The sequence below is a fragment of the Panicum virgatum genome, chromosome 9N (assembly GCF_016808335.1).
Source record: "Panicum virgatum strain AP13 chromosome 9N, P.virgatum_v5, whole genome shotgun sequence".
NCBI classification, from domain to species: Eukaryota; Viridiplantae; Streptophyta; class Magnoliopsida; order Poales; family Poaceae; genus Panicum; species Panicum virgatum.
The window spans coordinates 82,690,285-82,702,681 of NC_053153.1; the positions used below are offsets into that span (position 1 = coordinate 82,690,285).

A 12,397-nucleotide genomic window follows, 5' to 3' on the forward strand; every position below is an offset into this window, starting at 1 on the left:
TACCAAACCGATAAACAATATGCTCCTTCACAAACTCAATCATCTCTTTGGACGCCACAGTTTTCAGAGGAATTGCTTCAACCCATTTGGTGAAATAATCTGTTGCTACCAATATGAATTTGTGATTCTTGCTGGATGGTGGATAAATTTGTCCAATCAAGTCAATTCCCCATCCTCTGAACAGCCACAGCTTAATAATAGGATTCATAGCCGATGCCGGTGCTCTCTGCACATTGCCAAAATTTTGACACCCTTGACAAAATTTATAATAAGTGAAGTAATCTTCTAACATGGTTGGCCAAAAGTATCCGTTTCTCCTGATCACCCACTTCATTTTATATGCGGATTGATGTGACCCACAAACACCTTCATCTCTCCCATTAAGACTTCAGCTTCTTCCCTATCAAGGCATCTGAGCAAGATTCCATCAATCGTCTAATAATGTAATTCCCCTTCCAGCAACACATACTTAGTCGCTTGAAATCTGATCCTTCAGCTTACTTTCTTGGAGGGATTTTCCAAATACTCTACAATCTCCTTCCTCCAATCATCAGCAGGTAATATCAAAGTCATCACACCTTCCATTGGTCGATAACCAGAAGCATGCTGTGCTAGCCGATTAGCATCTCCATTATAAAGCTTTGGTACATGTTCTATGGTCACCTTTTTGAATTCTCTCAACAATCGGCAACACTCTTCATGATAGACTCGTAGGATATCATCTTTACATTCATATATGCCGATCAACTGATTGACCACTAACATGGAATCTCCAATTATTTGTACTGCATCAGCTCCGATTTCTTGCAATAGCCGAATTCCTTTAAGCAAAGCCTGGTACTCAGCCTGATTGTTGGTAGCAGTAGCTTCTATTGGAAAAGACAACTCAAACGTTGCCCCCCGAGGTGACACCAAGACAATGCCAATGCCAGATCCAACTCCACAAGATGAACCATCAAAAAACAATGTCCATGAAACTAGATCAACAACTCCCAATTCTGGCCCACAATGTTGAACAACAAAATCGGCCATGACTTGCCCTTTAACCGCTTTAGCCGATTCATATCTCAGATCAAATTCTGACAAGGCCAAAATCCATTTTCCATTTCTCCCACTCAAAATTGGCAATGAGAGCATATATTTAATAACATCATCTTTGCTTACTACAACACACTCAGCCGATAACAGATAATGTCTAAGCTTGGTACAGGAAAAGTATAAGCAAAGACATAATCTTTCAACAGGAGAATACCTGATTTCAGCATCCAAGAGTCTTCTATTGATGAAATATATCACATGTTCTTTTCCCTCGAAGTCCTGAATAAGGGCCGATCCAATAGCACGCTCGTCAGCTGATAAATATAACTTAAACGGCTTGTGCTTTTGCGGTGAACCAACACAGGAGGCGATGTTAGATACTGCTTGATTTCATCCAACGCCTTTTGCTGTGTTTCTCCCCATACAAATTTCTGATCGGCCTTCAACTTCAATAGAGAACTGAACGGCTGTATTTTACCGGATAGATTAGTAATAAATCTCCAAATAAAATTAATCTTGCCGATCAATGATTGAAGTTCATTTTTTGTTTCTGGAGCCACTATTTTGTTAATGGCTGCAATAGTTTTCTTACTAATTTCAATAACTCTTTCATGAACCATAAACCTAAGGAATTGACCAGCCGACACATTAAATGCACACTTGTTAGGATTCATCTTCAATCCATGTCTTCTGGAACACTCTAAAGCTTTGTGTAAGTCGGCTAAATGTTCCTGATACCCCTTGGATTTCACCACAACATCATCAATGTAAATCTCAATAATTTTGCCGATGATCTCATGGAAAATATAGTTCATGGCTCTCTGGTATGTTGCTCCAGCGTTCTTCAACCCAAAAGTCATGACAATCCAATCGAACAAACCGACATGCCCTGGACATCTGAATGCAATTTTATGAATATCTTCCTCAGCCATGAATATCTGATTATATCCAGCATTCCCATCCATGAAACTAATCACTTTATGTCCTGCAGCAGCATTCACCAACATATCGGCAACTGGCATTGGGTAACCATCCATCGGCGTAGCTTTGTTGAGATTCCTGAAGTCAATGCATACATGCAGTTTCCTGTTCTTCTTGTATACAAGAACCACATTGGATATCCATTCAACATATCTACATTGCCTGATGAACTTTGTTTGTATTAACTTTGTGATCTTGGCCTTTATATCTGGTAAGATTTTAGGATTACACCGTCTTAAACCTTGCTGATGTGGCCGATACCCAGGCTTGATAGGCAACCGATGTTCAACAATAGACCAATCCAAACCTGGCATTTCATAATACTCCCAAGCAAAACAATCTTTGTATTCTTTCAACAGCTTGACTAACTCTTGCTTATACTCGGGATCTAACTTAGCACTAATAAACGTCGGCCTTGGTCTATCTCTATCTCCAATGTCTACTTCTTCCAATGCATCGGCCGACGTAAACTCATGCCCCAACTTCCCTTCATATTCTAGGAACTCATCCATTAGGAACGGTTTGGAGAACCGACTGCTTGGATCGGTAGAAGCATGGTAGCTATGTTAATAGGTGTAGCCGATGATCCTGATTGCTGTCCATCATCAGCCTTTGGCTTGACACGCCAAACCTCTGATCTGACCCTTCTTCTGTGATCTGCTCAGACCTCTCGGGCACCATCGAGGCCGATCAATGTTATCATGAATAGGCTCTCTCTCCGGATCCCTGTGATGTGGGTACTCATCTGGAAGTTGAGCAGCAACAGCTTGTTTAATTCGCTCATCGGCAGAAATCCTCCCTCCTGCAGGATCACGTAGCATGGTCCTGCCCCCCCAACCGATCATGTACAGAGATGCGCCTATCATCACCTCTCTCTCTCTCTGATGATCGGCCCTCGAGGCCTTTGGTCGAAACGTGGCTTCTTGTGCGATCAGTCTTCATGGTAGAAACCATTGCACTCTGGACAGTTATCCACTGTCGGTAGAGTTAAGCCTTCCTCCCAATAGTACACAAAGAAAGGACATCTCCAGTGCCCTTCATGTCGTCGTGCAGACTCTTCTCTGTACTGTCTCCTTTCTTGATCACGTTAGAACTTGTTCAGCAGCATCTGAGACGTGACCTCCTTCTTTGGCGCCGCTGATTCTTCTTTCTGTTGTGGCTCCTTACTTTTGGCTTCATCAGCCGTTATCTGTGCTTTGGGGTCAACAGCCCCAGAGTCCTTGGCCGATGCGATGTGAGCATCTTCATTTGTAAAGTGTTTCCCTTCTTTCCAACATCTACCATGTTTACTGGAAACGGATGCCCATCAATCTTCATCAGCTTTTTGGGTGTCTCAAACTTGAGTCTACCCTGTTCTATAGCCGATTGTATCTGCTGACGAAACACTTTGCACTCGTTTGTATCATGAGATGTCGCATTGTGCCATTTGCAGTACTTGATATTCTTCAACTCTTGATCTATCGGGATCTTATGATACAACTTCTGCTTAATCTGCCCCTCTGACAGTAATAGGTCGAAGATCTTGTCAGCCTTGGTAATATCAAACCCATACTTCTCGGGTTCTTTGTTACCGAAAGGACATGAGATCGGCTTCTTATTGTTCTGAACTCATTCAGCCGATCCCACCATCTGGTCATCATCTGAATCAGAAGTGTCTGAGCAGTCAACGAAATTGACTTTCTTCTGGAAGTTACCCCTCTTCTGCTCATATGGTCTAGCCTCCCCTGTCATCCTGTTAGCCATCTGACTGATGCTGTAGAACTCCAGGGAAACATACTTCTCCTTGATGTGTGGCAGGAGTCCTTGGAAAGCAACTTCTGCAAACTGCTGATCAGATAGAACTAGACTAAAGCACTAGTTCTTAACATCTCTGAACCTCTGAATGAAGGCAGTGATCGATTCATCATTCCTTTGTCTTAAGCTGGTCAAATCGGTCAGTTTCATCTCTTCTATACCAGAGTAGAAGAACTAGTGGAACTGTTTCTCTAGATCAACCCAAAATAATATGGAATTGGCTAGCAACGTCGTAAACCACGTAAAGGCTGATCCAGATAGAGACATAGAGAACAAACGCACCTTCAATGCATCGTTCTGAGCTGCTTCTCCACACTGTATGATGAATCTGTTGATGTGTTCCACTGTGGAGACCTCCCCCTGTCTAGAAAACTTAGTGAAATCTGGAAGCTTGTACTTGTGGGGCAATGACAGCTAATCATAAGCAGCCGGATATGGAGTTCTGTACATCAGATTCTGCTGCTTTGGCTTCAAACCAAACTGATCTCTCATCACCTCAGCAATCTTGGATGCCCAGTCGATCTGTTGACCACCAGCTGATGTTGCCTGCGGTGTTGGTGGAGTCATCGGCAAAGCTGCCGATGCTGGCTGGACCGGTCATCGGCTGAGCAGCCGATGCGGTGTGTGTGATTTGCTAAGGGGATTGATTGGATGGCGATTGGTAGAGCACCATCTCATTACCATGATTGCTCTGCGCTATCCACTGGCGAGGTTGCTGTTGTGCCCCTAGTTATTAGGACCGGGCCGGACCGGCCGGTCCGACCGGTTAAATCGGGAACCGGAGCCTCTCCCGGTCCGGGTCACTTAAAAGATCGGGCATGCAAGTGAACCAGAGAAAACCGCTTGGACCGCCGGTTTTTACACTAAAATTACTGTAAAACCGGGCAAATAAACCGCAACGGGCCGGAAAAGACCGGGACGAAGGGACCCGCTGGAGCGAATCGTGGGCAAGGGGAGGGGGCGCGCTGAAAATGGGCTAAAAATGGCCCAGATGTGGGAGATGGGGTTCGAACTCCCCACCTCAAGCTTCGGATGGGAAGGATCTCACCACCAAGACAGAGTTATGTTTGTGACTTTTGCATATAACTTGAACTATTTGAACCGTATTGAACCGCCGGCCTAACCGGTTGAACCAATCAAACCATGAACCGAGAGCCCGAGTGGTTCATTGTCCGGTCCGGTCCTAATAACTATGGTTGTGCCACAGGAGGTATATTAGGTACATTCACGTGACGTACAAAGTCAGTCGCAAGATCATGGAAAACCCAGGTGACTCCGTTGGCATGGGGAATCCTATTTGCCAGGACTTCTGTAGGAGACTTGGGCTGCAGTATCATTGCCAGATTATGTTGTTGAGGCGTCGGCCATGGGGCCGACACATTCCTTGGGCTTGCTGGCGAAGGCACTGACGCAGGTGTAACCCATGGAATCATGTATTCTGGAGGCATACCAAGTCCAGTAGTAGGATCCCAACCAGCTGGGTATCCTGACATGAAGCTTCCCTGTGCATATGTAGCCATTAGCGTGGAATTGGTGTACACATGAGGAAACTGAGTTGACGCCACAGTACTAATCGGCTGTGCATCTATGACACTCTCATCTGCCTGAGCTTGAGGATGAATCTGTGATATCCCAGTAGCCGATCCAGTAGGAGAAAAAACCATTTGACTAGCCTGTTGATAGGCCGGTCCCACAAAACCAGGTGTCCCCCAATCTTGCAGCGTCTTGAGCATAGCATTGTGGACATAGTTAGCCATGATCGGAGCATGATTCACGAAAGCGTGCCCAATTGCCTGATTCATCTGGTGTATCATCTTGTCCACCTTCTGTGACTCATTGTAGGGTGAAAGAGTAGGAAAATTGTACTTTTTGATTACCTCTCCACTCATGTTGGTACTATAAGATAAGAGGCACTGCCGCTCAAAAGCTTCCACGATCGCCTGGAGTTCTACCTTTTGTTCTTCTTTCAGCTTATCCTTGTCGATCGGGATCTGGTTATGCTCAGAAACCTCTGCTTTCCCGTCAGTTGACATCTTGATGTTTCTTGTCCCACCGGGCGTGCCAAAAGATGTGTTGACGCGAGGTAATCACACACCAAGCCCAGGAGCCCCGTACGCCAAGCCCGGACTGCACTTGATTTGAACCAAGGCGTACCAGTCAATTTGACCTGTAAATTGATAAGGAAACAACAAACCGTCAAATTCAAGAGTGTATCGGATGGATTTCCGAATCACTCTTACGCAGGGTATCGGTAAGGCCTTGCCGATACAGAAGACGACAATAGATCGGGTATGGTAAGCGTGTAATAAAAGCAATCTACAAGGGATCGGCAATGAGCTGTCAATGCCGATAAGGAACTAGACGGCTAGGTCTAAAGCCGACACGTGCCAGGTAACAATGTACAAACCCACGAATGTATGGATATGGACAAAGCTAAGCTTATGATCAATCTAATCGGCTTTACAAGGTTTATCGTGATAAACAAGGAGCTTATAGCCGATTAAATAGATCACTAAGCCGGGTAGTTTGTGAATGAATCTAAACAAGAAAACAGCGATGCGCCCGAGATCAAAGCTTAGATAAATTCGATAAATTTTGAATAGATCTGAACGAAGCCACAACGATGCGCCCGGAAGCTAAAGCTCAGATTTACTCGGTAAACGAAAACTTACCAGCAAACCAAGTCGCTCGAATGTGAGGCGTCCTTGATCAGCTTGAAAGAACTCGCGGAAAAGAAAAAGATGGTGAAGTCGCCGATGATAAAGTAAATTGCAAGTAGAGTAAATTTATGTTTATTGGATGTGTATCAATCTTTACAATAGCCGGGGGGCTCATATTTATACCGCACACTAACACAATCCTAGCCGATTACGGCAAAGCATGGTTCTATCTTAAGTAACAAAAACTATTCTAAAAATAAGATAACTCTTGCCAAACTGAAGTCAAAATATCTGGTCAACCTCCCCTTCCTCAGTCAGCAAGATCTTCAACTGTGGCACACGACCACCTCTCCAAATCCACCGATCGTACGACGCAGAACCTTTTCTCCTTTGCAACACTCTTCCTTGACACGTGCCAAAATCTGGTGTCAACAGCCGCGGCCCTGGGGTGCCAAGACCTGCGCGCGTACGTGCGCCACCTACGCCAAGCCACCGCCTTGGACCCTGTCGGCGCTGCCCTGTTGCGGCCGCCATTGCATTCCGCCATCGCCGCAGCCACTCCGAGCATGCGCCGCGCACGAAAACGCTCGATGGCACCCAAGGTAGGGCCTTTGGCCCACCTGGCCGCCCACCTCACGCTTGCTACCTTCCAGCAGAGGCCGCACCGCCGCTGGCCGCGACCCGACCTCACTGTGGTCTCGTCGGAGCACGGCGCGAATGCCAACCGAAGGCCGAGCCCTTGACCCCCTTTCTTGTACCCGCACGCGCTCGTCGATGCCCATGGCTGGGCTTTTGCCTGCCTTAACGCCGGAGCCGAGCTGCCACCACCGTGGAACGTCGCCGCCGTCCTACCATCGAGCCTGGTGATCGCGCGCTCACCGGCGGTGTCGCGTTCGTGGCGTGGCAAACCCCTTTGGGGAATTTTGCCGAATGCCCTTGGGGCGTTGCGCGTGCACGCGCCCACACACACACACACACACGAGCCAGCCGCACCGGATCAGTAGCGCACCACACGGGATCCAGCAGAGGCCGACGGGCAGGGCACGGTTTTCAGAGAGAGGAGGAAGCTGCTGACGCGTGGGGCCAAGCCATCAGTGAGAGGAAGGAGAAGAAAAATAAAAGAAGAGGAAGAGGAGAAGGGCCACGGCCCAGGAGCGCCGCTTTAGGCCCACAAGCACAGTCGCACTTTTCTTTTTCTTTTTCTTTTTATTTTCTGAAAACTGACACGTGGGGCCTGCTGGTCAGCGACACGCTGAGGCTAACGTGTGGGCCCGCCGGACCCACGGATCGTTGACCGGTCAACGCTGACGGCAGCATGGGCCCATGCTGACGTCAGCAGAGCCGAGCCCCGGGATGACGTCATACTGATGTCAGCATGCCACGTGGCATGCCCAGAGGCCGCCATGTGTCCCTGGATTCTTTTTATTTTCCAAAAAATCATTTCTTAATTTCAGAAATCCTTTTTAACTTCGAAAATTCATAATAAATCAACTGGAGCTCCAAAAATTATGAAACCAGCTTCATAATTTTTCTAAAAACACGATCTACACATTAGAATAGGTTTTTAGTGCTATTTGGGTCTTATTTGAAAGTTTTTTTTGTGTATTTGCATCTTGGCTCCTATATTTATACGTAATTACGAATAGGACCCGCCACCGAGGAGCTGATCGAGGGCCAGGAATACCAGGAGGCCCAGGAGTTCTTCGAAGAACCACCAGGTTCACACCCATCTTTTCAAACATATTGTGATGCCTTCTCTTCCGTCACTAGTTAATGATATCCAATTTCATCATTATTAAACCTCCAAAACAACAGCATGTGAAGATGGAATTTTCAAGTTTTGTGATAAATGAAACGTGATAGAAGACAGAGTTTCTTGAAATGTTCCATGGTCTGTTTGCGTCCGTTGGCTTTAGCCACAGCCATCTCAGTCGATGGGTTCAGGCTGCGATCCTTTCAGCATCCATGAGCATATGATGATCGATGTCGATGGGCAAGTCAAGGGCCGTCTATGCTGTTGATGATCATATAGTGATATTCATGATAGTAGTTTCTGCCGTTCGATTGGATGGGTATAGAAATATATATGTTGCATATACTGGTAGGATCATGCATGGTAGTTTTGTTTGAGGCAATACCTGCTTGATACAATTCTTGTGATTGAATCAATCTCTTCGAATATTATGACTTACTGTATAAGTGAGGTGTTGAACTGTGACTATTGGTAGTTTGATCCACACTCTGGAAAAGAACTTATATATATGGGGCACAAATAATTATATTAAATGGCACAATGATAAAAAAAAGGAGAAAATATCCATGTATTAAAAACATTGGACTTGATGTATAGTAAGTATTTCATTGTTATTACATGGTGACGACCGGTGGGCTGAGGGGATCGTCGGATGCTATTTGCCGGCCGCCTCCTTTATTGATTCATGAGCGCCTCCTGATTGTCGTGTCAGGCGCTAATTAATATAAGTAACAATTAATTCTTTCTCTCACTCACTCACTCACTCAAGTTGCTTGTAACAAAAGAAGAAAAAAACAAAATTGATGATGGAAAATAAAGATCGTCGCGCCTCGATCGGACGATAGATAGATGATGATGGATGGATCAGAACTGGAGCTTGGAGGGGTAGACGGTGTCGGGCTTCCAGCCTTCGGGGATGACGTCCTCCTGCTCGAGCTTCTTGCCTCCCTCGCTGGTGATGCGGACGGAGATGGGGCCCTTGATGGGCTTGGGGGTGTCGATCCTCCAGATGGCGCCCCAGGAGTGCTTGAGGGACTGGTACTCCTTGGCGCCCTTCTCCTTGATGTCGACGCCGATGATGTCACCGTCGCCGGCGGCGTACTTGACGAGCATTGCCAGGTAGTTGGGGTTGCAGCCCTTCTCGATGTGGAAGGCGATCTTGGTGTCGGCCGGGTACTTGCACTTGACGCGGCGGAACTGCATGTCGATGATGCCCGCCTTGCGCAGCTTCTCCTCCTCCCCCTTCTTGGCCATGGCGCCGAAGGCCGTGCCGGCCAGGTCGAAGTGGTAGGCGGCGATGGGCTCGTAGTTCATGTCGGTGATGTAGACGATGGCGGGCTCGCCGGAGCACTCGGCGGGCTTGTCGCACTTGATCTCGTAGCAGGAGCCGCAGCCGAGGCCGTCCTTGAAGATGGGCGAGTTGCCGCACGCCCCCATGCTGTTGAAGGGAGCCTTGTTCACGTCCTTGTACCCGCAGGCGCCGCCGTTGTCGTCGGGCCCCGCGCCTGTCGGCTTGCCGTACCACGTCGCCTTGGCGTCCAGCCACTTGCCGTCGCACTCAGCCGAGATGTTCTTGCCCGGGGGCACCTTGGGCGGACCGCACCAGGCGCCGCCCACCAGCGCCGCCACCACCGCCGCCACCGCAACCGCACGAAGCGCTGCCATCGATGATCTTAGCTTGTTCCGATCCGATTCCGCTGCGTGGCTAGCTTGTGATCGATGAATGGGCCGGGTGCGAGGAGGGGTATTTATGCTCACCGGCGAGAGACCGACGCAGGGCGCTCCGCCCATGTCGGGGCTGCATGCATCTCCTAGCAGCTCCATCGGTCATCTGTCGCCCCTGCTGGCCCTAGGTTTAATTTGCTCCCCAAGTTCTTAACACTTGGCACGCCAACACTGCGCGGCGTCCCGAGAAGAGAGGAGACATCGACCGAGAACGATCGGTGGTGCTGCTGGCGGCATCCGCGTGTCGGATATATATATATATATATATATATATATATATATATATATATATATATATATATATATATATATATATATATACTTTTTTTATGTTTCTAAAGCAAATAACGATTCCTTGATCCGTCGATTGGAGTCCTAATCAAAATCAGAGAAATTAATCATAATCCGAATCGGAACCCGTGTATATAAATCAATCAGAATGCTAATCAGAATCCGAACAATCAATGCCTCGCACGAACACGACAGTCTGTACACAAAATAAAAAAGTATAAAATTGGTAGTCTTGTGTAGGTCTATTATATTACCCGTATCATCACACGAGCACTATTCTAGTAACGAATATATTTCCCCTAACATCGCACGAGCACTATACTAGTAGTATAAAGAAAAATCCCCAATGATAATTTAAGATAGATATCTCTATAGAAAAAATGCCGTAAAAATTGCTAGTCAATCCAAGCACCACGGTACCTTGGAAAACGTATCGTCCACCATTTATTTCAAATCAATTGGAGGAACAGCTAGCTAGTTAAGTTTCACATATATATGAACAGCTAGCTGGTAATTTCAACCAAGAACAGGTCAGGTCAGGGCACCAACAGACACCACCACCACATTTTTTTTTGTGCACCACACAATTGAGTGAGTGAATAAACGGATCGGAATTTCACGAAGATATATCTGTATGTAAATGTAACAGCTAGCTCCAACTTAACTGCCATCACCACTCTTATCTATCCAGGAAAATTGGTAACACAGCAGCGAAGGAAAAACCGATCGAGTCAACAACAGACCTCTAACCATCCCTCCCCGATGATGAAATAAGGGGGTCCCTGTATTTTTCCTTGAGCCTAAACCTCGCTATGCTTCATCCTGACTTGGCGACCCCCTGCCTGCAGAAAATGGCCAAGGGAAACGACAGCTGCACTGTTCGCACGCTTGGTTCCGAGTCATCAAGCATTTCCAACACTCACGTGCCAGGTGGCCAGTTTGGTATTTAGCCCCATCTCTTCCAAGCTGTATGCCCACAAATCTCCTCTGCTTCCGTCTTTTGATCCTGACAGAAAAACTCACCTGTGATTGAGCCCTGCAAATTGCCAAGCAAAATTAAATGTGCCAAACAAACTAAGATATGCATGTCAATAGACTTCCCCGAAAAGGGAGTTTAGAGACTTCAACTGCTGGATAAAACAGAATGCCTAAGCTCCCTAGTCTAGTTTAGATAATGACAGCTCAGCTGAGGTCAGTATATATGTTCAGATTAGGAATATCAAAAGTAAACTATGATGTATTGCTGAACGGGTTGGGTTCTTCCATCTTGGACTGAATGGACAGTATTTCAAATGTTGTAATATGAATAGGATCATCTAATGATTTAGCAAAATGACCTAATAAAGACCACCAAGTTGACCGTCTACTGGAGTGAGGTTAACCCTAGAGTGTGGTGATCAGCTCTTTGCTTTGGTAAGAGCCTTCTTTGTACTGAATCAAGAACTAAATCGGCGGGAGAAACATGCTATTGAATACAAGACACCGTATTCATATGAAACACCACCCTCAATACAAAGGATGCGGGTCCTGGAGGCAGCAGCTTTAAGCTAATACTAGCAATGCTAACTGCAAAGTGGCCGTGCTAACTCCTAAAGAGCAGAAGAAATAAATCACAGACGTGTTTTTTTAATAAATTTCTGGTTATAGGGTTTGGCACTCGGCCTGCATTCTCTCTGATTGTATCACCCTCACCCTAAGGTTTTTCACTACTATAAATCAATAATACCAGGATTCTCATCAAGAAAATTATAATATATATAGAAGCTTACCAGTAAACCTCTGCAGAGAACCATTACCACCAATATGTGACTCATTCCTTTTCTCCTGTCCCAAATGCATTCTTTCAGGCCACACTGAATGTATTTCAAATCAATCAATTAGAGGAACAGCTAGCTAGTTAAGTTTCACATATATATATGGACCACGAATGACGAGTAGCTAGTCCCAGTGCAGCAGGTAATTTCAACCAAGAGCTGGTAATTATTATAAAATTGATCATTAGGCCTAATTTCTTTATAACAGCATCAACCGAATAATAATAATCTGATGATCCAGCTATCTTGCTTTTAGAGAGGCCGGTCGACCGGTTCACACTTGATCGAAAATGTGGGGATCCGAGGTGGATGTCCAAATTAAAATTAATCTCTACTTCCTC

At 46.2% G+C, this 12,397-nt stretch overlaps 1 protein-coding gene and 1 long non-coding RNA gene across 2 annotated transcripts; both read right to left on the reverse strand.

Moving 5' to 3' along the window:
• Window positions 1-8,740: 8,740 nt before the first annotated feature.
• On the reverse strand, window positions 8,741-10,144 carry LOC120687651 (expansin-B11-like). The gene has a single exon (XM_039969680.1). It carries the CDS (start codon window positions 10,048-10,050, stop codon window positions 9,091-9,093), a length of 960 nt encoding a protein of 319 aa, XP_039825614.1. The 5' UTR covers window positions 10,051-10,144; the 3' UTR covers window positions 8,741-9,090.
• A 569-nt stretch (window positions 10,145-10,713) lies between these two features.
• On the reverse strand, window positions 10,714-12,101 carry LOC120692847. Its single transcript, XR_005682750.1, has 2 exons — window positions 12,012-12,101; window positions 10,714-11,278 (listed from the first exon to the last, which is right to left on the reverse strand). It is a non-coding gene; the product is annotated as an uncharacterized LOC120692847 (long non-coding RNA).
• Window positions 12,102-12,397: the final 296 nt, after the last annotated feature.